The sequence below is a fragment of the Astyanax mexicanus genome, chromosome 15 (assembly GCF_023375975.1).
Source record: "Astyanax mexicanus isolate ESR-SI-001 chromosome 15, AstMex3_surface, whole genome shotgun sequence".
NCBI classification, from domain to species: Eukaryota; Metazoa; Chordata; class Actinopteri; order Characiformes; family Acestrorhamphidae; genus Astyanax; species Astyanax mexicanus.
The window spans coordinates 7,303,834-7,330,142 of record NC_064422.1 but is presented as its reverse complement, the minus strand read 5'-3'; the positions used below and the strand labels follow the sequence as shown (position 1 = coordinate 7,330,142).

Here is a 26,309-nt window from a genome sequence, read left to right as displayed (position 1 = left end):
GAACTACATTAATCCAGGCAGTTACGCAATACTCGAATGAGATACATGCTGATGTGATTATCAATTTAATTTATTTTCATTTTGTTTCAGAAATTTGAGCCTTCTTCCAGCATGCGCCAGATGGGTTGGATGTCCTTTGAAGGCTTTGCCAGGTTTGTTCTCTTCATCACATTCATATAAACACTACTACAACTACACACAACTGATGCACAGGCAGATCCTCAAGCCATGGCATAAACAGCTCTTTCATAGATAATCATTATCATAATAAATATAAATCAATGTATTGTTATAAATATCTAATCTGATAAAAAACTGTGCGCTGCTTTCTTTTTAAAGGTTTCTGATGGATAAAGACAATTTTGCCTCTAAAAATGAAGAGTCACAAGTGAACTTGGATGAAATGCAGTATCCACTGTCTTACTATTACATTGAATCTTCACACAACACTTACCTCACTGGCCACCAGCTGAAAGGGGAGTCTTCAGTGGAGCTCTACAGTCAGGTGGGACGGGGATTAACTTTGTATGGTCTTTTTAAATGTGTTATTTATTTATTATTTATTTTATTATACATTTATTATTTATGATCAAAAATATCATTGAAAAGTTACTTTATTTCAGTAATTCAGTTTAAAATGTGAAACTCGTATTATATAGATGTATTACACACAGAATTATCTATTTTAAGTGTTTATTTCTTTTGTTGTTGATGGCTATGGTTTACAACCAATGAAAACCCAAAAAACAGTGTCTCTGAAAAAAATAAAATTACATAATACAAATTGGTGCTTTTGGCAGTGTGAGCAGATTTTGCAGGAAAACACTGCCCTAACTTTGGACTTGATAAAACACAGTAGACCAACACCAGCAGATTATATGTCTCTCCAAACCATCACTGATCATCAGTAAATTTTACATTTCATTTGGATATCAAGGGAGCAGAGTCTGGAGGAAGAGTGGAGAGACAGACAGTCCAAACTGCTTAAGGTCTTGTGGGAAGTTTCCACCAATCAGTGATGGTTTGGAGAGAAATGTCATCTGCTGGTGTTGATCCACTGTGTTTTATTATCAAGTCTAAAGTCAGTGCAGTTTTGTTTTCCCACAAAATTTTACAGCACTTCATGCTTCCCTGTGCTGATAACTTTTATGAAGATGCGGATTTCATTTTCCAGCAGTACTTGGCACACTGCCCACACTGCCAAAAGTAACAATGGGTCTTATATAATATTCTAATGTTCTGAGACACTGATTTTTGAGTTTTCGTTAGCTGTAAGCCATAATCATTAACGATAAAATAAATAAACGCTTAAAATAGATCACTCTGTGTGTAATACACCTATATAAAATATAAGTTTCACTTGTGAACTGCATTACTTAAATAAAGTAATTTTTAATTTTACTCTAATTTTTAAGATGCACTAGTATGTTATTTTGATCTTTGAACAGGTTATTGTACTGTAATGTGATTCCTCCAGCTCTGCAGGGGGAGCTGTGCTAGGGGGCGGGCGCTAGACTGTGGTTTAGGTAGGCGACAGGAAATTGTTCTCAGGTGAATCTGACTGCTCGAGCTTAGCACACCGTCTCAGCGTGTCTTCTGTGTATCCTGTTGTCCAGGTGGAAAAATATGTTAAGAGTTCGCAAGTATAAATGTTCACCAAGCACTATAATACGGGATAATGGGTGGTGTGTCCTTATAAAGGTCGAATTTTGTGTAATAAAGGCCGCTTTGGCCTCATGTGTCGGCGGACAGTCAGCATAGCTTAGCATAGGTTAGCATTAGCTACCCGCGGTCCGCTAACCGCGCGCTTGGCCGGCGCCATTGTGTATTATTTCTCTCGCGTTAGCATTAGTTATCTTGGCTCTGTGACTCCGCTTCTGCCTGTGTATTCTCGTGTATTCTCGGTAGGATTAGCTAACGTGGCCCGCTAACCACGCGCCTGACTGACGCTATTGTGTAGTGCTAGCCTCCCGCTAGCATTAGTTAACTTACCTCAGTTCCCGCGCGCCTCACCGACGTTATTGTGTGCTATTAGCCTCCTGATAGCATTAACTAACTCACATGAGTAACTACAAGCCTGGCTGCCGACATTACGTGCATTCAATAAGCAGCATTAATCACTTTGGCCCAGTTAACACATTTAATCATATTAAATGAACATATTACATATAAATAATTGTTAATTAAAAATACTTGAATAAAATGGCATACTAGGTCGCTGTGAGTTAAGTCAGTGTTCTGAAAAAGTCCCATTTAAGTGTATTTTCGATTACAAAGCTTGTTTGGCCTCGTTAAGTGAAGCTAAAGCCTCTGCCAAACCCTTGTAATGGGTTTATGTCAGTTAAATGAGCTACAGTTTTTAACAGTTTTGTTTTTTCCCCTCTAAATATTATTCCTGTTCACATTTAGTTTTCTTTTAGTTTGATATTTTGGTCAATAAAATATATTCAGTGCTTATATAGTATAAGAATTAAAATGAGATTAAAGCACCAAGAGGAAGTCACTTTGAGTTAAAGGTGTGTGTATATATATGTGTGTATATATATTACTTTACTTTATTTGGCTTATTCTACATAAAAGTGAATAAAGTTCATGAGTTACAACTGGCTTTGCAGACTCTGAATAGTATATGTATAAGTATATGGTACTTTTTTCATTTTTGCTGTTCACTTCCATAAAGATATGACTTAAAAACATCAACTTTGAGCCACTTTTACCTGCAGTGTGATGTTTCCTTACTGGTGTAGCAAGTTATGCTTATCCAGGCTAAGAATTGAGCCCTGGTCTGGTACAGGAAAGGCAGTGTCATGTACTGTAAGGCTTCTCTCATGGCAGTTCAGTTAGATTTTATTTACTTGTAATATTTGTAAAGACCACATTTTATTAGTATTTCATGCAGAAATCCAATATATATATATATATATATATATATATATATATATATATATATATATATATATATATATATATCCAAAGTGGTATTCTGATACCTTTAGCCAGCTGTAATAGTTATATTTAGACTGTTTGTGTGCACCATATAAACATATTCTAATGCTAAGCTAATTGCTTACCTGTCTTTGTAGGTGCTGCTGCAGGGTTGTAGGAGTGTGGAGTTGGACTGCTGGGATGGTGATGATGGCATGCCCATTATTTACCACGGACACACACTCACCACCAAAATCCCCTTCAAGGTTTGTTTAACAAGAAATGTGGCACTTTCACTCTATAAAGACTGAATAAAATTTCTTGTTCTAATTGACTTCTCTGTGTGCAGGATGTGGTGGAGGCCATCAGTCGCACTGCATTTGTCAACTCAGAGATGCCGGTCATCCTGTCCATTGAGAACCACTGCTCTCTTCCTCAGCAGAGGAAGATGGCTGAAATGTTTAAGGTATGTCATCTTGGTGACTAAGTCACTGTTTCTGAATTACTGTATTATAACGTTTGATGCTTCAAAGTTTATGAATATTTTATGTTTCTGCATAAATATAATTAAAACATCATTCAAGTCATATTTGTGAGTGGCAAAAGTATGTGAACCTCTAGGATTAGCACATTGTTTGAAGAGGAAATTAGATTCAGGTGTTTTCAATTAATGGAATGACAATCAGATGTAAGAGGGTAGAGTTGGTTTTATTAAAAGAACAGGGATCTATCAAAGTCTGCACTGCACAACACGTTTTAGGAAGTGTATCATGGCACAAACAAACAACATTTCTGAGGACCTCAAAAGGAAGTTTATTGATTCTCATCAGGCTGGAAAAGGTAACAACAACATCTCAAAACGAGGTGGGTCATACAGCAAGACAATGACCCTAAGCACATAAGTCGTTCTACCAAAAAACTGTTGAAGAAGAATAAAGTTAATGTTTTGGAATGGGGCCATGTCAAATCCTGATCTTAATCCAGTCGAAGAGATAAGATAAGATGAGATAAGATGTGAGGAAACTCATCAACATCCCAGAGTTGAAGCTGTTCTGTATTGACTAATAGCCTCAAATTCCTTCAAGCTGGTGTGCAGGACTGATCAACAGTTACCAGATATGTTTAGCTGCAGTTAATGATGCAAAGGTGCCTCACACCAGATACTGAAAGAAAAGGTTCACTTATTTTTGCCACTCACTAATATGTACTATTGGATCATTTTCCTCAATAAATAAATGAGCAAATATAATATTTTTGTCTCATTTGTTTAAACTGGGTTCTTTTAAGCTACTTGTGAAAATCTAATAATATTTTAGGTCTTATTTATACAGAAATATACTTTTTTTTTTAAGAGTTCACAAACTTTCAAGCACCATGTACCTGCTATAACCACCTTAAACTAATATTCTTGTTCTGGCTTGAAGACGGTGTTTGGAGACAAGCTGGTGACAAAGTTCCTCTTTGAGAGCGATTTCTCAGATGACCCACTGCTTCCGTCACCTCTGCAGCTCAGGGGAAAAATCCTGCTCAAGAACAAAAAGTTGAAGGCACATCAGGCGCCTGTGGATATTCTGAAACAAAAGGTACAATATTTATTTAGTATCAAGGCGTGAAGGTGGCTGGGATTCCACCCTTAAGTGTGTCACATAGGGGGATTTTCTACACATTGTAGAAAATAGTACACAAATAAATTTGCTAATGTTAAATCAATATTTTTTTTTGCTAAATTAACACCATGCTTGTTTAAATTTAACACCCGCAATGTTAACTCATTACTTAAATCAATTGTATGATTGGTATATTAAAGGGGACATATTATGCAAAAATATTTCCACTAATAAACACTCAAAGCACGTAAAAAAAACATCCGTCCATCCGTTTTCTGTGAATCAGTTTAAGGGTTTGGTGTCGGGAATCATCTGCTTCTATGAGCCATTTAGATGGCTCCTTTTTTCCGACATCACAATAAGGAAACCTGTGTAGAACCACCCTGGCACCACCCCTCATCGTCAACCCCTACTGTGATGCCCCACCCACTAGATTAAGTTGAATAAATGCCATTTCAGTCATTTTGGTTCAGAACCTAAGACAGCGCACAGCAGAATTAGTCAGCAGAGTTCTTCTGAGGGAGGGATCTGTAGCTACTGTCCATGGCAAGTCAGCAAATGAGGGAGATGTAAGCATTTTAAAACAATGAGTTTTGTGCTTTTATCACAAAAAAGTTAAGCATGAACTAGATTGTTTGTTTGTGTTTTGCCTTTTAGCACACGCTAACACAAACATAGTAAACACTAATTCAGCACATACATACATGTTGTGGCCAGCAACAACTTATTTATAGAAGTGACAGAGCCCTTAAACGGCTAATTCTAAAAGGGACTGACACTGGCAAGAACTAAGCTGGTGATTTTCTTGAGAATCATTGATTTAAAAAAAATGTATTTGTACTAGGGGTGGGCAATATTATATCGTATACAATATATCGTGACACAGAAATATCATGATATTAAAAATCCATATCGTGATAATAGGGCTGTTCTGTCCTAAAAGTAGTCTATTATTTACTGTGAAGCTTTAGGTTTATTTATTGTATAATTGATTTAATTTGCAGTTTATATGCATGCACTAAATATTCTGCATTATTATTTGCTGCATTATATTATTTTATGCTATATTATTTATTTTGCCACATTATGATTATACTGTTATACCATTATACTATATTCCTGAAATGAATTAATTATTTTTCTGTTTTCCTATATCGCCAAGTATATCGTTATCGCAAAAATACCCTGAAATATTGTGATATTATTTTAGAGCCATATCGCCCACCCCTAATTTGTACCAAATAAAAATCTGAAAAGTGTGATGTGCAAAAGTATATATCAATGCCTAGTAGAGCCTCCATTCGCTGCAATTACAGTTGTAAGTGCTTTGGAGTTGGTCTCAACCAGCTGGAGTTGGTCTCAACCATCTGCACATCTAGAGACTGAGATTTATACACATTCTTCTTTATAAAACAGTTCAACAGCAATTTTCATGTCTCGCCACAGTAGATTAATGGGATTTAAGACTGGGCCATTCTAACACGTATATTCTTTGATCTAAACCATTCCACCGTAGCTCTGGCTGTATGTTTAGGGTCATTGTCTTGCTGGAAGGTGAATCTCCTTCCCAGTCTCAAGTCTTTAGTTGCCTTCATCCATCTCCACCCAGCTCCATCCATCATTCCATTCCAAGGTTAAAGGGGTATGAATACTTTTCCAAGCCACTGTAACAATAAACTTATGCACAATAAATATTTTGTCTATATATTACAAATGGAATGAATAATTTAGACATATAAAACCATTAATAAAGTGGTGCTATGGTAAGTGGTAGAAGAAGCTTTATTTTGTTTGCCAAGCTTCAAATCTGAATTACTATATGTGTTCTATACATTGACATGCCGGAAGTCATGGGACAATAACTAGTATCATATCCCATAAAGTTTGCCGTTACCAGTGGAAGCTAAAGAACACTGCACTGCCCTGTGGGATGTTTGTGTATGTATGGTCTTCTACATTGAATATGGATGTGATGATCATTCATCTGAACCCATAATCAGAGCTCACTCCAGCTCTCATAATTCACATTATTACCTTGCCATGAGCACACTGGCCAGTGTTAACACTTAGTCACTTGACTTAATGACGTTAATAATGTCTCACATGATTTGTTGACTTTGACAGAAAGGATGAATAACAGCGCTAAAGGTGAAGAGTCTATTTTAGACTAAGTTGTTTGTTATTTCCTTTGGCTTTGATTTGATAGGCACTCCAGCTGGCACACATGCAAGCCCAGGCCAACAACAGTACACCCTCCGGCAGTTGTTTAGGCAACCACGAGGAAGAGGAGGAGGAGGAAGATGAGTACGACTATGACTACGAGTCTCTTTCTGATGGTAAGTGTGATTAATCAAGAGATTGTTGCAGCTAACAATCATTTAAATAGTATTAATTAAAATATTATTTTTCTTTTTCATATCCTCTTACTTTATATTTAACATATTTTACAATTTACTAACCCTTTTTGTTTGTCTAGATGTTTATTGCTGTTCCTGTATTAAGTGCAAAGAGATTTATGGTGTTTTTCTGCTGCATGGTACCTACTCTTCTTTTTTTTTTTTTTTTTTTTTTTAAACCTGGTTTGTTTTCCCCTACCACAGTTACCTCTTTGAAAGTAGCAGATGATGTTGCAAAACACTCACAAAATCTGTGCCTCTTCAGAAGACCACAGCATAATTTTACACACTATCAGTGTGTTTGTTAAATGTTAGCTAGCGATGTACCCAATATTTGGTCACAAAACAAATTATATATAATCTGAAAATGGCAAAAAAAAACACATAAAGCATTTGGCTGAAATATGTAAAAATACTGAATAATTAATACTAAACAATAACAGGTAATGTTTCGTTCAACACAGCAGTGGCTGTCTCCATATTACTTCCCACGGCAGCACTGCGTTTTCAAGTGCTGCTGTGCACAGAGCAGGCAGGGAGTGTGGGAGAGAGCCTGCAGAGAGACACATTAACCAACAGGTTTAAGTTTTTATTTTTACACTCTACTGCCATATATTCAACAAACTAAAAGTTTATCACTACTTACCGCGCTCTGTGTCAGTTTATCCCTCCATAAACTTGCTGTTGTCCAGTTAAAGCTGAGCTAATTTAGCTTTAGCAATTGCTTGTTGTCTGCTTTTCACTGTGAACTCCAAATAAACTTTGACAAAAATAGCACTGCTGAGGTAGCTAGCTACAAAAATGTGTGCTTAGTGCATGCCTGGGGTGAGGAATCCTTATTTTTGTTAAGCCAGAGGGGTAGTTTTTAAAGGCACATATAAAACAGAGGGCTATAAGAAATCGCTGGCAAGGTGGGGGTGGCACGATCAAAGAAGGCCACAAATATAAGCTTTAAACTATATCACCCTAGTTCAACGTGTAGTTTCAGTGTTTTATTGCCATTTTATTCGTAACAAGCATGAATTCCTAGTTGTACCTGCCAGCAGAGGTTGCATCTTTTAAGATGGGAAAATAAATGAAATTAAAAGGCCAGTTTCAGCTCCCCAGCACAAGGAATTTAGAGTAGGACAATAATAATTAATTGGTTTACCAGCTGACATCAATGCAGAAGCTTCCTATTTAAAAACATATAATGTCCTAAAATTAACTCAACTCCAGAAGCTAGGTTGCTGAACTTTAGCGCTCCACTGCTATCACATTAGTCCAGGGGTAGGGGTACAAATTAGAAAATCTACTTAAGTAGTGTAGGTACCATGCAGCGTAAAAGTGCCATTATTTATTCACTCTGTAACTAGCCAACCTCTGTTCCACTTACACTTTATCTTTCCTTCGTTGTTTTATCTTTCTTTTCATCTCTCGTAGCCGATGTCCTCAATGCTTCCACTGCCTCTTTTTGCCAGGAAGGTAAACCCAGTGTGTTAGTGTGTGTTTGTGTGTACAGCCGAGTCTTGCAGTGTGTAATTGATGCTGGGAGCTTGTGTGGTTTGCTTACTGCCGGACTGCAAGGACATTTTGCTCAATCTTTGTCTGAAGCTTGAATAGCAGCATTTTTAAAGGTAGAGGATCGAGATAGAAGTTCCTTGTTTTAGACTGTAGAAAGAACTGAATCGTATTATGGCTAAAGCCCTGCTTTATGTAGACAAAGAAGGGTTGTGTGGTCTGTTAACATGAAGCTGCCCCCCTTCCTCTTTGTCCACAGTGTTTTGAAAATGTTGTGACCTTGCTATCAGAACTGGCTCATCAGAGAAAAAAAACAAAGCCATCTGGTTTCTCAGGCCCTGCATGCTCCTTTGCTAAAATAAAAGAGAAGCAGGATTCTTTCCCTTCACTTTCTGCCCATTCCCATCTTTTCCACCCAAGTGACCTCATCCAGCAGTCCAGTTCAGGATGAGACAGAGACAGCCTTTTGTTTTGGTGTAATGGATGTTTCTCTTTGTAGTGGTGAAAGTTAAAGTGTACCACCTCGTTGCTATTGAGGAGTGCCGGGTGAAATTGTGTGTGAATTGTTTTTTTTTTTTTTGTTTGTTTAGTTGACATTGTGTTCTTTATAGCTTGAGCTCTCTATCTGCATCACTGTACACACAGGAGCATCTTGCCTTCTTTTAAAATTTAAAGCAATATTTTGTTAAAAAAAAAAAGCTTGTCTACTTTCATGTTGCAAGCCTCATTAATCAATCTATAGGTTTTGCTTAGATTATATTTGGCTATACTCACAGTTCACATTCATAAATATAAGTTACCTGTATTATTTATTTAACTTCAATCCTGTATATATGAAGTACATTTTATTATCGTGATATGTTAGATCATTGACTTCTGTTACAATCTGGTGAAAATCTCAGTTAGAGATGTGCCATATTGTTTCATATGCAATAATATTGCGCAAAAAAATTCAATATCTGTTTTGTCATATTGCCAAGAATACCTTTATTGCAAAAATATCTTAAAATGTTGTAATATTATTTTAGGGCCATATTGCCCACCCCTACTGCTTGGTGAAATTCATAGGGTAAACCTGCGGTGAAGAATATTGGCTGTCAATTTTTTAGGAACCCCCCAAAAATGACTCTAAACAGTTAAACAAGTTGAAGAAAATGATCTCCAAAAGGCATTAAGTTATTATTATTTTTTAAAGTAAAATAGCACCTTGAAAAGTATGGAAACTCAAGGAAATTTAAGCACTTAAAATAATCAAACAATCTGCTGAATATCTCAATTAGGGATGTGCCATATCATTTTCTGTGCAATAATATTGCCAAAAAATGTAATATCCTTGTTTTGTCATATTGCCAAGAATAATGTTATCACAAAAATACAATGAAATATTGTGATATTATTTTAGGGCCATATCGCCCACCCCTACTGCCTAGTGAACTTCTTTATAGTCTTTGGTGTTAGTCACCAGCAGCACCCCAGGCCATTAAAATGCTGTGTGGTCAAGGACTAGTCTTAATCTCAGTCTCGGGAAAGTACTCCTTCAGTTTCCTGCTTTGGTGTAGATTGAACAGGATTTGACATCTTTCTTTTCTAAACTATTTGGTTTCTTTAGGCCTGGATGTGGTTAAACTCTTAATAAAGTGTTTGAGTGCTGATGAGGACAATTAACGCTTGCTTTTCTGTGTTCAGTGTTTTTTAATATAAATGTATTTGCACACTGTCAGACAAAAACATTTTGAAAAGCTTAGTGTTTCCACACTTTTGACTAACGCCACCTACCTGTTTAGCTTTAACTGAACTAATAGCTCAGGATGTTTCTCAATCTACAGATAACATCCTGGATGACAAACCTGAGGGAAAGTCTTCGAGTGAGAAGCTCCAGTACGAGTCTAATGACGAAATGCCAAAGCGGTTTAAGAAAGCAGGCAGTAAAGGAAAGGTATGAAATCTAATTTACTTATTCTATACACTGTACAGTCTCCCTTTAGTGTGGCTGTGTATTACAAAGTACTGTATGGAGTAATGTTCGGGGTCCTGCTGTACCTGTGCTTGTGCAGATGTTTGACATGGAGCTGGGGGAGGAGTTCTATTTGCCGCAGAATGAGAAGGAGAGCAGGCAGATCGCTCAGGAACTCTCAGACCTCATCATCTACTGCCAGGCTGTTAAATTCCCAGGTAGGACCCAGACCTCTAAAACCATTAGAGTAGAGATATAGTGATTATTAGGGGTGGGAGAGGTGTTTTCGTTTGCGATACATTATTGATAAGTGGCATCAAATATGTATGTATTTTATTAAAAACAACAATCAAAGATAACTTTGACAAAAGTTTTAAGCTTTGTAAATACCCAGACATCTCTAACCTTCTCTAAAATACATCAGACATGGTTTCCTCTAATCACTCTGAAAATAAAAATGGGTGATGCAAAGTATATTTAGGGTGCCATTTCTTCAGTTTGAAATGTAATTAAGAAATGACAGTTATCAGAAACTGTGGAGATTAAGATGACCAAGAACATTTCAAGAGATAGCTGCTCTTAGTATTAATAGAAGAGCAAATCAAAGCCTCTGCTAAAAGGAGAAATCCAGTATTAAATGGATTTGGGGTGTAGTGAAACATGGAAACGAGTAACTTTAGATTAGCCCAACTTAATTTGATCCACCAAAGATTATAGAATTAAAGCAATGAAATTGCGCTATGGGTTGCATGTCGATGTGTGTGTGTGTGGAGGTGTACACACCTGTGTTGACAATTCTCTGCCAAGATAGCAATAAACGTCTAATTGTTGAAGTCTGTCTAGGTTGTTTTTAGTCAGTAGAGTACCTTTTTTTTTTTTTTTTGCAAAGATAGCAATACACCAGAAATTTACCTAAACACACCTTATTTCCAAGCCACACCAATCGGCGTAGATATATTCACAAGCACCAGTGCTATTTAAATAATGCAGGTGCAAGCAGAGAAAATAGACTGTTGATGGAGTGTAAGATAGCAATGGGTATAGCGACATGCCTTGCGCAGGGTGTAAGATAGGGACATCTGTCTTTTGGAGATTATTTCCTCTTCAATTTGCTTAACTGTTAACAGAAATGATCATTTTGAACAAAACATTTGCATGATACTATAATTCCAAAGGGATCACTTACCTTTTTAGCATCAAAATGTGACTTGACCCCATGTTTCTAAAAATGTGTGTGTGTGGGAACCAGGACTCTCCACACTCTCGCCTATAGGCCCTGGAAGGGCAAAGGACCGGAAGAGTAGAAAGTCCATCTTTGGCACCGTTCCTGTGCGTGGGAGCCCCGGGGAGCCAGTGACGTTGGTCCGTGGCCCAGGAAAAGGTACGACTGCCTTGGATCACACAGGAAACAGAACACCCACTTAGATCTCCTCTGGGAGAAGCCGTTTTCACTGTTCCCCTCTTTTAAAAACAGTTCTTGAAAGCACATAAAAACATGGTCTGTTTCTAGTAAATGCCTTTAGGCGCATAGAGGAATTTAAATGTTGTTTTTGTATTTTGACTGCATGCGTTCATGTTTGGAAGACTACAGTTTGAAGATGTTAAGAGAACTGACCTCTTGGGCTTAATAGCGCCAGCATGTCTCCCCTGTGGTTAGCTAAAGTTGCTTGTATTAAAGGAATAGAGCTAGTTTTAGTCTTTTTAAAGATTCATTCATGCACACACAGTTAAATACAGATACTGACGGAACTGCCTGTCTGCATGCTCTCAATGCTTGATACAGACAAACCTTAAAGTAATACAGTACCTGTATCTTGTAGATACATTAACATTTTTTTAAAAGGCATTAAATATGTTTATACTAGTGGTGTCAGTTAATTTTAAATAATTATTTGGATTAATCACAGAAATATTTTGATTAATATTCATTATCATAAGTGTTCAGAAATGGATATTTATTGCAAATATCAAATGAAGAGCAAATTAGAAAAGTATTTATATTAGTGGTGTTAATCACTTAAAAATATATTGCCGTATATTTCACACTGTATGCGCACCGGATAATAAGGCGCACTATCAATAAACGTCTATTTTCTGGTCTATTATTAGACATAAGGCGCACTGGATTATAGGGTGCGTTTTATGTGACACTAGTAAGGCACAGGGGTATCACTATGTTTTCCTTTTAATTCAACAGGCCTCGCCACCGGCTGAATTAAGTAAACAAAACTGTAATTCTTAATAAAAAAAACAAAAAAACATTATAGACGAGTCATCGAGTGCTGGATGTTAATCTACACAGAATTCTCTCCTGTTTATAACTTCCGTTTATTTACAGCTTTCTTTTGAAGCTGAAGCCTTAGCATTAGCGGCTAACTAGCAGGTAATGCTAATGCTGCTCCAGCAGTGCTAGCCAGGGTTAGCACGTATAGTGCAAAAAATATGGTAATCTCTACAGCGAATGCATCACCAGGTGCTGTAAATGTGGTTACATTATTAATTTGCATTTAAAAAATTACCATGTTAATGGTTCAGCCCAGATTTATTGTGGACTTATTTAAACTTAGTAAAACAAAAGCACAAACTAAAATTGAGAAGTATAAAAATAAGCTAATAATTCAGGTGTTTATTGAAGTGTTGTGTTCACAGTTGCGTCCTGTGCTGTGTTTTCCTGCAGCTGTTTTAGAGGGTGTAAAGGGGACTTTGGAGGAGCAGGCGCAGTCTGTATCTGGTTCTGCTCCCTCGCTCAGCGCAATCATCCGCACTCCCAAGTGCTACCACATCTCCTCCGTCAACGAGAACGCTGCCAAACGCCTGTGCCGGCGCTACTCCTCCAAGCTGATCCAGCACACAGCGGCCCAGCTGCTCCGTACTTACCCTGCTGCTACTCGCATAGACTCCGCCAACCCAAACCCGCTCATGTACTGGCTGCACGGCATCCAGCTTGTTGCTCTGAACTACCAAACTGATGGTAAGCACTTTCCAGCTGATCTAACAAAAGAAATGCAAGTGTTATTTTGGTAATTTGACATTACATTGATTTTAGTATTATTTTATTAGATATGATTATGACTGCATATAAAATAGCACTCCACAAGGCTACTTTAGGGTAGCACACCTCTTGGTGAGGGATTGTTGACTGCTAGATATGTGTCTGTGAACAGTTGTGTCAGTTGTACACCTTTGCATTTGCGAGGTTTGGAATATGTAAACATGTCTGTGTGTTTTTCTGCAGATCTGCCCATGCAGCTAAACTCTGCATTTTTTGAGGCTAATGGTCACTGTGGGTATATCCTGAAGCCCCCAGTGCTGTGGGACCGCTCCTGTCCACTCTACCAGCAGTTCAGTCCAATGGACCGAGAGTTGGAGCACATGACCCCCACTGTCTACACACTCACTGTAAGAACACACACACACACACACACAAGCAATACTAATTTGTCCTATATTATTATTTATGACAAATGCGTTTGTTGTATTATTTATTTTACTTATTAATAACTACATTTTAAATCCAGATGCATGGAAAATTGTATTAGGAAAAAGTCATACTAATACAGGAAAATACCAGCATTAAAAAATCATGCACATAATATTATTCTAATTAATACAATTAATTTCTAAGTGTTTCACACCATTAATATAAATATAATTAAATTCAAATTCTGATTCTTTAATTGACATTTAAAAACCCGTTATTAAAGGCTTAAAAAATCTGGTAGGTACTTATACGTGCACTGTTTGATATTTGCACTGATGATTTTAATAATTCAATAATCCATTAATATATTGACTAACAAATAATTGTCCTTTAAAAAGCGCCAATTTAATATAAGACTTTTACAAACACATTTTTAAATTATGCAAAGTATCATTTATTATTTCTAACAGCTGAATTATAGAAATTACCGATATATGGTATTTTATCAATATCGTACAACCCTGGATGAGACCCAGCATGGCACGATGACCTTCTTAAGCTGTGTGTGAGCTGCGTGGGTCTGTACAATGAGGCATAAACTGAAAATTTCAAGTTCATATTTATTTATGTAATGTTTTCGCAAAGCAGCTTTACAGAGATTTTTGTGGCCAAGCACCAAGTGAGCACACAAACAGCATGTGAAAAGAAAAAAACTCCAAATGGGGCTCACGTCAACTGCAGTTTAAGGGGTTAAATCAGTACACAGCATGAATTATACACAAATTAAACATGATGGTTCAGATGGTCATGTGATTAATGTGTAGACTGAGGTTAAAGACATCATTTTGGACAATAATATTTAAACAGTGTGTAGGTTTGTTTGTTGTAACATCATGCTGAGAGAAGCCTTGGTTTAAATGTCATTGCATGCTTTAAGGAGATTGTTTACCTAGTACTAATGGCTCTCTTAGCTTCCACTGCTGGTTGTTGTATTTGGCTTTTTTGATACATGGGCCAGAAAATACAGTCTGTCACAGTTTGTCTGTCTTAGTGAAAAAAAATTACTTGAGGGGAGACAAATTAACCCCTCCGTTCTGAGATTTTCTGAGAAGCCACATTTTCTTCTTGGAAAGCCAGGACATCCTCACCAACCTTGAATCCAATATGGCTGCATTGAATATAAACAGTAGTAAAGCTGTATTTTATAACCAAAGCATCAGACTATGACTGTAAAGCAGTAGAGTCCTTTTTCAGCAAATGGGTTTTATGCGGTAAAGTTGTTACTTTTACTGGAAACTGACTGGTTGGAGGGCTGATGCTGGAAATGCATCCAAAAGCATGTTTAAAAAAATGTTTAATAATATGTCTGCTGTGCCTATTTTGTTTAGAGGAAATTGGTACAATTTTCAATATAAAAATCATTACATTTATAAATATAAATATTTTTTTCTTTCACCAATTGCTCCATATGAACCCATTCATTTTCATTTCACTTCAAGTGGATATTGCCATTCTCTAGAGATTATCATGTGTTCTTGTGATAGTAAAAAAAAATGGTGAACTTATGTTGCTGATCAATCCTGTAGTGTGAAAACCACAAAAACTGAGAAACTCAAGATTAAATCCTGTAATGTGAACCAGGCAATATTGTGTGATGTTATGTACAGTTGTGTAAAGCCACCAGCACCCTAAGGTGCTGACCCTCCTGTATCCCTCTCCTCCAGGTGGTGTCAGGGCAAAACGTGTGTCCAGGGAACAGCAGTGGCAGCCCATGTGTGGAGGTAGAGGTTTTAGGCCTGCCTGTGGACACCTGCCACTTCCGCACCAAACCCATCCATCGCAACACACTCAACCCCATGTGGAGTGAGAACTTTTCCTTCCAAGTGCACTTCGAGGACATGGCCTTCCTGCGACTGGCTGTGGTAGAGAACAACAGCTCACAGATGACAGCCCAGAGGATCTTACCACTCAAAGCCCTCAAACCTGGTCAGAGCACAATGTGTTTACTACAGTTATAGCAGAGCTATAGTAATTAGTAATAGTTCATCATTTTAGTCTGTAAAATTAATTCTAAAAAATCCTCCTCCAAACACCAAAACATTACAGTTTACCAAAAAGGGTGTAATAAAACATTGATATTAGTACCATATCACAGTATTTAGTTTTGCAATACTGTATTGATTTCATTTCCATATGTTGTATGATAAGTTGATGACACAATGACAGGTCTCCTTGTAATGCTCACCTGGCGTCTGTTTACAGATCAAGTCCAGCCCTTTAACAAAAGAGCCTATTAGCCACCTGGGTAATGATATTGTGACAGTAGTAGGAAAAGCTAAAGCCTTTATAGTCTGTTTTTTTTTTTTTTTTTTTTTTTATAAATCACAGATAAAATATTATTAAAACTTTTGTAGTGTTTGACTTAATAACGTGCAAAAAACATTTTTAAATAACATGATTTCTCAGCTTGTTCTAGCTGCTGCACTTGCACAGATCTCCACATCGATTGGGTATACTTAGAGTTATTAAAAAAATTGGGAGGAGGTCCATGAACATTACCATGCATCCTAAAAAACCCTCCTCTTCCTTTATGTTCTTGTGACAAAATTCTATTCCATCTCATTCTCTGCGTTCCTAGGCAAGGGGGGTTGTGGGTGTGGCTTCAATCTTCATCGTTTGAAGCCACCCAGAACTCCAGCCCAAGTTTCTAGAGTTCCCCCTCCTTGTCTAAGTCTTCTATGAGTGCAAACAATTTCGTCAATATTCCTCATGGCATAACTGGCAACCTGATGCCATTTTGAATGCTAGGACGTGTACTAGTAACGTGTCTCTCGATTTATGTTTTTGTGAAAGGCCCCTGATATGAAGATCTGTGCCTTTTTGAGGCACACACTACATATAAAAATAAAAAATTATTAGTAAAATAAAAAAATAATTTGATGTTCCACTGTTTTACATCTCAGTGCCGGGGGGGCTTTGTACCTCTCTAGCCCACATTTGGCATTAGGCATAATGCCAGTATGCCAATGTCTTGAGTACTACTCTATTGACCATACTTCTCTACAGGCCAATATCAATAAGATTTCTTAGTAATAGAGGGTAACCTACAGGGTAACCTAAAGCCAAAGTCATGCCTGTCCAATAGGGGAAAGAGAAAGATATGTTACGACAGTCCTGTCTTGTGTTATGTGTAATTTGTATATTGGTTTTGCTTGGTCTGGATGGGTTTGCCTGTTTGCTTTGTGTTCACATGAGCAGCTGTTTATCACAGATGGAGGGCTTTAATTTAATTCTACTGCGCTTTGGATCTTTAGGCTACAGACACGTGCAGCTGAGGAACCAGCACAATGAATCACTAGAGGTGTCCAGCCTGTTCCTGTTCAGCCGGAGGACGGAGGAGAGTCCAGTTGGAGGACCCCGGCCTGCTGCTGTGGTGAGAGATTCCCCCGAGACATCTCACCTTTTAAATATTCAGAAAAAAATGTCTAGCAGAGCAACTGCCTAGCAATCACTTAGCAACACTTAACTTACTTGGTTACGCTGTGAACAAAGAAGAATTGAGGATATTATAGGCCTAGTTGAAAAAGTCAAAGTACTTATCTACCTTATTCTGTGCGACAACATGGACAGCGCATGTTTGTTTACTTTGTGTTGGAATTTCCAGTGCAGCAGTGGCTCACTGAGATTATAACCACAGTGATAGTAAACGTACAGATTCAGTATTGTAACATGCTCAGTTAGAGTGAGGCACAATCTTTAGAGGAAGAAGAAAAGTTTGCTTAAACATCAGTTTTAAACAAAACACAAAGATTGCAGTGTTAAGGAGTTCCTTTTACTGTATTTTATACTATTATTATATATATTATATATATGTTTTCATACATAACACACCAGATTATAAGGCACATTTTAAGAGACACTATAAGTAACTTCTAATTCAGCAGATCTTGCTGTTGGGTGGTAGAGCGAGCGGATAATGCTAATGCTGCTTTAGCAGTGCTAACCAGGTTAGGAGCAGGCTACAGGCTGATACTACTCCCCTCTGAACGGGAAAATAGTGAGTGCGGTTAGTGGGTAATGCTAAAGCTGCTCCAGCTGGGCTAGCCGGGGTTAGGAGCAGGCTACAGGCCGATAGTACTCACCTCTGAATGGGGAAATAGCGAGCGTGGTTAGCAGCTAATGCTAATGCTTCTCCAGCCTCAGTGCTGGAAAATTAAACTGAAACTCCTAAATAACACTACAGTTTGGCTGAGTGGGTTTACAGCTCCTTACAACCTGACTGGTAAAACTAATACATAAGACGCACTGGATAAAAAGGCGATTTTTTGGAAAATTAAAATATTTTAAGTGTGCCTTATAGTGCGAAAAATACGATTACATCCATCCGCCACCCTTCACAGGGGAGGAACTGCGTCTGTGGTTGATAGAATGGTTCAAATGCTACAGTGAAGCATTGCATGTGGCGTGACTTGTCCGGTTTACCCGGTACACACACCTGTATTCCCACAATTGTAGGTTAGCTTGCATCGTCTCAGACAGCCTCACTACAGCACTGGCACGTCTGCTTAACTGGAGCTTCATAGCGGAGTTTCCCTCCACTGAATGGTAAGAGCAGATGTTTGAATGAATGTTTTAAATGTTGCTCCTTCATCCACAGACACGGCTCCTCTTCTTTGATGGTGATGTTTCCACATATGCTCCCAAATAGCTGTAAACAACATTAAATAGCCTGTTGAACTGTTGGGTTAGCGTATCTAGCTATTTTATGTTCATTGTCGACAGCAGTAGCTACTTCAGACTGTATTTATTTACAATATTACAATTTACAACCAAAAACATTTTATATGAACTGACCAGATAGTCTAACACAATATCCGAACACTTGAAAGTGGGTGTGGCAGAGTAAGGTGGACAGAAAAGTTCACCTTTAAATAATCATCCAACTGTCTACCAAAAAAACAGCAACCACGTATCTGTTTATATTTTTTTACTTTTATCTTTTTAATTTTTTTTTTATATAATTTTTAGTTTGCTTTGCAATTCATATCTAGTTGACCCCTCATGTTTTCAGTTTTGCAGTGAAGCTATGAGGCAAATGTGACTCCCCATAGTTGCAGTGAGAAACATTTTATTAGAAGTGTAATTCCTGAAATACTGTTCAGTCATTTGGTATATTTAACAGAGATGTGCTGCATGGGCAGAACCTGCTTTAGATAAGCAAGCGCTGCTGTGGAACGTGTCCAGGAAACAGGCAGCGTACTTAACAAAACATTTTGGGAATAGTTCTAATGTTGTTGCAGCTTAAGAATGCGACGCATCCCAACCCCCCCCACAGTTCCAGCCCAGTGCCTGAAGATAAACAGGAAATCATAAGGATCTGAGTTGTACGTGTGTTTCACTACCCTGCTGAAAACTCAAACAGCCTGGCCAACTCAAACTGGTCAAGCTGGTTAAGCTTGTGGACCAGCTTAACTCTTGATCTGCATAGGGTATGGTTTTAATTTGTATTTTAAGTAAGGTACACGTTTAAACTTTTAAACCTTTTCCCTTAAAATCAGTATTTATTTTGCTAAACCATTGCGAAGATATTATGACATACAGTACAAGTCTTCCAAAAGCCATTCAAACTATGAATCTATGAAACTATGAAAAATAATCAAAAAAGTAGCACCTTTTGTTTAGATGACAGCTTTGCACATTTTGGCATTTTCTTAGTCACCTGTGTCTCATAAGTTAATTGGTTGAATTTCTTGCCACTTTATGTGTTTGTGAGAGCATAAAGTTAGTATACACTAAATAGGAGTAATTATATAGAGATGAAGGTCAGTCAATTCAAATTTCAATTTCAAGAACACAAATGACAGAATTACCTAGCTAGCTACCTAGTTGGCACATTAGCACCCATTCCGCCAGTAGTGAAATTATATCTACGTTCTACAAACGTAGATATTAAAAGAAATTAAAAGAAAGTTTATTAAAAGAAATTGTTGTATGGCTACTTTTTTTTAATTTAGTACACATCTAACAATTTAGCACAATTTCCACCAAAAGCTATAGCTACAGTTTTTATCACTGAGCTTATATACAGGTTTAGCAGAGCACACTGCTAACACTGCTACACCACAGCACAAGACTGAAACTGTAGCGAATTTAAGTTTATTCTGGTGGAATGGGTGTTAATTAAATAGCTGGATGGATCTAGATCGGATTTAAGACAACTAAGGAAAGCATAGTAAAAACACACATCCCCCAAAACATAACAGGACTTAGGATAAAAAGCTGCGATTGAAAGCTTTACATTGAAATGGATAATCTTTTTCCTGGTGGAATGGGCACTAATTTGTAAGATAGCTATCTAATTTATGCTATGCAAATCCTCTAGAAGTCCCTGATTTAGTAGTCAATATAGCAGCAGTTTTATTGTTGGATGTCATGTAAAATAAAAGAATAAGTATGAAGTTGTGAGTTATGATGTTTTGTAAGCTGTTGCTGTGTTGTCTTGTCCCTGAAGTTGTTTAGCTCAGAGGAGAGGCGAGCGAGGATACAGCACAAAGTGACGGTGCATGGTGCACCAGGCCCAGAGCCATTCACTGTAGTCACTGTGAGTGAACACATCACAGCCAAGCAGCTTTTGGACATGGTAAGTCTCAGCTCGTATGTAGCATATACATGTATATATTTTTTTACAGTGGCATAGAATATCAAAAGAAAAACTGAGAAAATTATATGAAATGAGAAATAAAAATTAATTTGAATTTCATTGAAGGAAATAAGTATTTGACCCCCTAGTAAAACATAAAATTTAATACTTGGTGGCAAAACCCTTGTTGGCGAGCACAGCAGTCAGACGTTTCTTGTTTTTTGGGGCGTTTTTTTGCTCTCACTTCAAAAGTAATTTTGGCCCACTCCTCTCTGCAGATCATCTCCAATTTATTAAGGTTTTTAGGCATTCATTTGGAAATGTGAAGCTTCAGCTTTCCATAGATTTTCTGTGGGATTGAGGTCAGGAAACTGGCTAGGCCATTTCATGACCTTATGCTTCTTAGGGAGCCACTCCTTTTTTTTGGCTGTATGTTTTGGGTCGTTGTCTTGCTGGAAGACCCATCCAAAAAACATTTCAGTGCCCTTGTGGAGGCAAGGTGGTTGTCACCCAGGATCTTGCGATACATGGCCCCGTTAATCTTCCCGTCGATGCAAATAATTTTTTTAAATTTAAATATTATTTAATTTTCTAGATTTTCTTTTTAATATTTCATCCCTCACTGTTAAAATGAAGCTACCATAAAATCACAGACTTTAATTATTGATTTGTCAGAGTACAAACTTTTAAAATCAGCATGGGATCAATTACTTATTTCCTTCACTGTGTGAATGTATATTTTATGTATATATATTTTTTTTATATCATTTTGTTATTAAATAATCGTTTGTTTGTGTCTTGTAATTTCTGAGCTGCATTCTGTCTATGAAAGGTGTTATATTTATAATGTGATTATTACTATTAGTACTAGTATTAAAGGGTAACCTAAAGCTGTTGCTAGCTCTCTAATCTAAAAACACTGTGCTCCTCGGGATGAATGGACCGTACCTTAGAACACAGAGACTGTCCAGACATACGTCTGCTCACATTCACTTCTCCACAATTCCATAGCCTTTAAACACAGTCTATATGCTTGTCCTCACCAGTTGGTTCCAGATACTTCTGCGGACTACTTCCTAATGGAGGAGAAGATTCCTCTGTCGAAGGAGAGAAGCGAGGTAAAGAAAGTACCTCAGCAGCGCCCCCTAACTGCTGACGAGAGTGTGCTTAAAACAGTGAACAGCTGGCAACCAGAGGAGGGCTACGTGGGCAGAATATGCCTCAGAAACAGGAAGGAGGTAAATAAATAGCTGTTTTTAATATACATTGGTAATAAACAGGCGTTTCAGTGTTGTTACTTAAAAAAAATTAACAAATAAATAAATAAACAAATATTAATAATAAAATAAACATAAATTATAAAAATACATTTGGTCAATAACGTGTAAAAAATTGTGAACTGCTTGAAATGTGTGCGTCTCGCGCCCAATGCATGAGAATTGATAACCCTGTAATACACAAGCTTTTTAGTGTAATATTACAATAATTAACAAAAAAAATAACCAGGTGATATTTTAGAGTGAATAATATCATTGAATATTTAAAGTAAAACATTTACCTATTAAACTGTACTGAATTATGAAGTAATTCTTCAGCTTATCTGACAGATTTCATGACTTCATTAGTCTCATGACTTTATTAGTCAGTGTAATGTTTATAAGAGTAATTCCCTCCACATAGTCTGTGGGAAATAAGTGTAAAAAAAATCAGATAACTAAAGAAAGATTTAGTTCTTCAATTTTTATTGAAATTCTGATTGTCAGGGGCAAAAAAAAAAGAAATTTGGACATAAACTTAAACATTTCTTCTTCACCGTAAGAAAATTGAAAAAAATATATATATATTTTCTATTGTGGAAACTAGTCTCAAGGGTAAAAAAAAATTATTAACTGATAAATGTTACACTGACTATTAACCACTATTAATCCACCAAATAAAAAAATCAAACAATAAATCTATTTAAGACTATTTAGCAATATCTTCACTTAAACTAAATGCCACACATTAATGCTTGAACTAGACGGTTTAAACCAGCAGAGTTAAAAGTCAAGTATTACAAAGTTACATAAGATGTAATAATATAGCATACAATTTGTGAGGAAACCAATGAATTTGCAGTCACGTGACCTGTAAGTCATGTAAGGCCATTGGCAGAGTAAATGTATCAGTAGTTTTGATCACTGAGCTCTTCCTCCCCCTGGTGGTCAGTAGGTGCCTTGTAGAAAAATCTACTAAGACAATGCAACTGAAGCAGCTTCTTTATTTACAGAACGTAAACGAGAAGAGCACAGTGATGGAGGGAGCAGAGGAGGTCAGTACTGGAGGAGAGGAGGAGATGTTTTTCGTCCAGGTTCATGACGTTTCTCCAGAGCAGCCTCACACGGTCATTAAAGCCCCGCGCTATAGCACTGCCCAGGACATCATCCAGCAGGTCAGTCCTTCAGTGTTTTTAATGATTTTTTTTTTTTTTTTTTTTAACAGTAATGATTTCAATGATAAAACATCATGTAGTAACATGTAGATTATATTTTCAGCTATTTCTAGCTAAACCAGACCATTTTAAGGCCTGTTACACATTTAAAAATACGTTGCCACAGTTAAGAATTTGTCACTTTGTAATGCTGCCATTCCTTCTCATTCGTGGTGAGTGATATGGCCCTAAAATAATATCACAATATAGTATTGTATCAATATTGTTGGCGATATAATGCGGATTTTATTAAAAGTTAGGTTCATGGAGATTAGCTACAGTGCCACAGGCTTGTAAACATCTTGATTATTCTGGACAAAGGAAAATCAAGATTTCTGGAAACGGACGTAACCTTGAGATTGTTATTTGTCCAAAATTTTAATTCTCAAATCTTCAGAAAGTTCTCTTCTCCTCTTTCTGTTCTCCATGCTTAGTGTGGAACACAGACAAAAAATGGAAAGGGGGGACATTACATTCTGCCATGATATTTGTATTTATGTATTTATATGTATATAAATAAAATTTACAAGAAGTTGTCCAGAACAAACCTTACAAATCTTGGGTTCATACTGTCTGCAATGCATTGTTTTGCTTTTAGTTAATAAATCAAATCCAGTCTCTTCCTGACGAGTCAAAGATAATCACAATTATTCTTCCTGCTCCAACCAATCACAGACGCTGAGCAAAGCCAAGTATTCTTTGAGCATCCTGAGTAACCCCAAGCCCAGCGATTACGTGCTGATGGAGGAGGTGAGCCGTGAGCTGGCTGGAAAGAAGATGTCCTCGGCCAAGCCCTGTCAGCGTGTGCTGCAGGATCATGAAAGCGTGTTCCAGGCCCAGAGCAAGTGGAAGGGTGCCGGCAAGTTCATCCTCAAACTCAAAGAGCAGGTAAACAAGGCCAGCACCACCAAGACAGGTCACCAAGTGCTTCATCTGCATCTTCTCCTAAAAAAATGCACTTCTCCGCTTCAGTTTCTGTTTTGGAACAAAGTAACTCATATTTTCTTCAAAGCATGAATGTGTATGTGTGTGTTAATTTTCAGATTGCTCGTGAGGATAAGCGGAGGGGTGTGTCGTTTGCCAGTGAGCTGCGGAAGCTGACGGGCCGCAGCCGCAGTGTGACGGTGAATGGTCCTCCGCTACACGAGGCAGCGCACAGTAAGGACGAGCGCGGAACATGGCCCGCTGCTCCGCCTCTGCCTGAGGCCTCTGAGTGAACGCACGCTCTGCGATGTGTGTTTGTGTGTGCGCAGTGCATGGAGCCCCAGCCAGGTGCGAATCCCCCTCCCATCAGCTCATGATGAAATTAGTTGTAAATCCGTGAGAAATCTGGTGTAAAATGGACATTAGACTTTAAAGAGTATAAACTTTTGTCAAGTAGCCCACCTTCATCCTCAGCATTTTGAAATACAGCGCTTTTATCTGGTGCTTCCAACAGGCTTACAATGCTAGTGATAGGGGCATAGTGTTGCCCATGCAAAGAAATCACTATTTTAACACCATTAACAACCTTAATATAGCTTCATACTTCATTGGTAGAATTCTGAGGCCCTGACATTTAAAAAAAAAAAAAAACTGAGAGCTTTGAAAGTGCACATGTAGTTTATTAATAACACCGTTTATACACACAGTACCTTCAGCTTGTTCTCCGGGAACTGGCATTTTAAAATAAAACCAAGATTAAATTGACTGACAGCCATGAATGAATAGCTATGATAGGAGAACACAGTGCAAAATTAATTCTGCAGAAATGCAGAAAAGTATTGTAGAGATAATTTCCCCCTGTCCTCCTGACTGCTGCGCCTTAGAATTCTACCAATGAAGTGCTACAAATGGAGCTACTTTTAGCTTGTTAATGGTGTAAAAATAAGGATTCATTTGCATGGATAATAAAAATTTAACTTTAAGTTGAAATCCTCATCTGGAAACTTACAACCGTATTTTCTGGTCTATTTTCATGCACAAGACGCATCAGATTATAAGGTGCATTTTATCCCACACTAGTAACTAGTGTTTTTTGGGTAAGTAAAGCGCTTCTGTTTATTTACAGCTGGAGCATTAGCTTTAGTGGCTAGCAGTTAGCCGCTAATGCCAACAGACAGCACTACACTGAGGAACCTCGAGTGTTCTGGAAAACCGGGCGATATTAGCTAGAAGTTAGTCCCATGTAGCTTTTTTTAACATGATAATCGTGCAGGTAACAGTGCGATATACTTACGAAGAGCTTTGCATGGTTAGCCGCTAATGCTAATACTGCTGGAGAACTAAACTAAAACTCCTGTATAACTCTGTTCTTCAGCGTAGTGGCTTTACTGCTCCTTAATACCTGACTGGTAAAATTCATACATAAGACGCACCGGATTAAATAAAGCGCACTGACATTTTTGGGGAAAATTAAAGGATTTTAGGTGCGCCTAATAGTGCAACCAATTTGCTGTTATTTAATGTAAGGCAGAGCTAAGTGGTGACTGTGTTTAACGGTTCAGGCTTGGTGGGCATTAACAATATTAACAAACCCAGACAAAGCTGCACTATCAGAGTGTTTATATTTAAAGTGTGATTAATAGCATGTGTACAGTGTCTGGACCCTGTGTGGCACGTGCAGTGTGTTTACCCCAGTTAAACAGAATGGCCTCTGTGGCTCCTAGTGACAGATGTGCTCCTGCTTTTTATCTCAGTGGTTGATGATCACATTTTCCTCACAGTTTACTAGTAGTAATGCTAATATTACACTGTAATGCAGTTTAGTGGAGGAGCTCTGGAAAGCTGCGAACTGTCACCAAGAAATGATCAGTGATGTACACTGTATAGTCTCCAATATGAATTTATTAACTACATATCACAAATACCAGGTTTATGTCTGGGTTGACCCCAGTATAGGTCCATCATGATAATGTACAGTTACTAGAAGTAGAGGGTCTGATAAAGCTCACTGAATTAGAATAAGATTTACTTTTGTTTATGCAGGTAGTTTCACATCAACTCACCAAACAAACAAATTAACTCAACATGCCAAATGTTATGGGATGCAGTGTGCAAATGGATTATTAAGTGTTACCTCTGGGGGCAGTTTGGGAAACACCCACACCTGTATAGGTTGTAAGTAAAGAGCGACTTGAAGTGAACATGTATGGGTTGAATCCAAATCATCCATCCATCCACTCATCCACCCACTAAATCATCCATCTGGCTATCCAATACATTTTCCATCTATTCACTTATCCCAAGCAGCCATCCATCCACTAAACCATCCCATCTGGCTATTTAATAAACTATCCATTTGTCCGCTTGTCCCAACCATCCTTCTATCCAATAAACCATCCATTGACCCATCCATCCACTATAACATCCTGTTGGCTATCCAATAAACCATGTACTTATCGGAACCATCCATCT

At 37.7% G+C, this 26,309-nt stretch overlaps 1 protein-coding gene across 4 annotated transcripts in view; it reads left to right on the top strand.

Moving 5' to 3' along the window:
- The window catches only part of plce1 (phospholipase C, epsilon 1), a 133,124-nt gene that overhangs the window by 104,654 nt on the left and 2,161 nt on the right, over positions 1–26,309 (top strand). For 2 of the 4 annotated variants that reach the window (XM_022669336.2, XM_022669338.2), the window contains 19 exons: positions 91–152; positions 340–505; positions 3,084–3,191; positions 3,275–3,391; positions 4,350–4,508; positions 6,739–6,868; positions 8,351–8,392; positions 10,255–10,364; positions 10,483–10,600; positions 11,632–11,763; positions 13,060–13,353; positions 13,618–13,781; positions 15,528–15,789; positions 17,118–17,236; positions 20,315–20,443; positions 21,490–21,681; positions 22,713–22,874; positions 23,589–23,801; positions 23,957–24,071. In XM_022669336.2, coding sequence (XP_022525057.2) covers positions 91–152; positions 340–505; positions 3,084–3,191; positions 3,275–3,391; positions 4,350–4,508; positions 6,739–6,868; positions 8,351–8,392; positions 10,255–10,364; positions 10,483–10,600; positions 11,632–11,763; positions 13,060–13,353; positions 13,618–13,781; positions 15,528–15,789; positions 17,118–17,236; positions 20,315–20,443; positions 21,490–21,681; positions 22,713–22,874; positions 23,589–23,801; positions 23,957–24,071 — 2,794 coding nt within the window. Of the gene's footprint in view, positions 1–90; positions 153–339; positions 506–3,083; positions 3,192–3,274; positions 3,392–4,349; positions 4,509–6,738; positions 6,869–8,350; positions 8,393–10,254; positions 10,365–10,482; positions 10,601–11,631; positions 11,764–13,059; positions 13,354–13,617; positions 13,782–15,527; positions 15,790–17,117; positions 17,237–20,314; positions 20,444–21,489; positions 21,682–22,712; positions 22,875–23,588; positions 23,802–23,956; positions 24,186–26,309 lie in introns of all 4 variants that reach the window. The other 2 variants (XR_002649894.2, XM_022669337.2) reach the window with 2 other exon arrangements.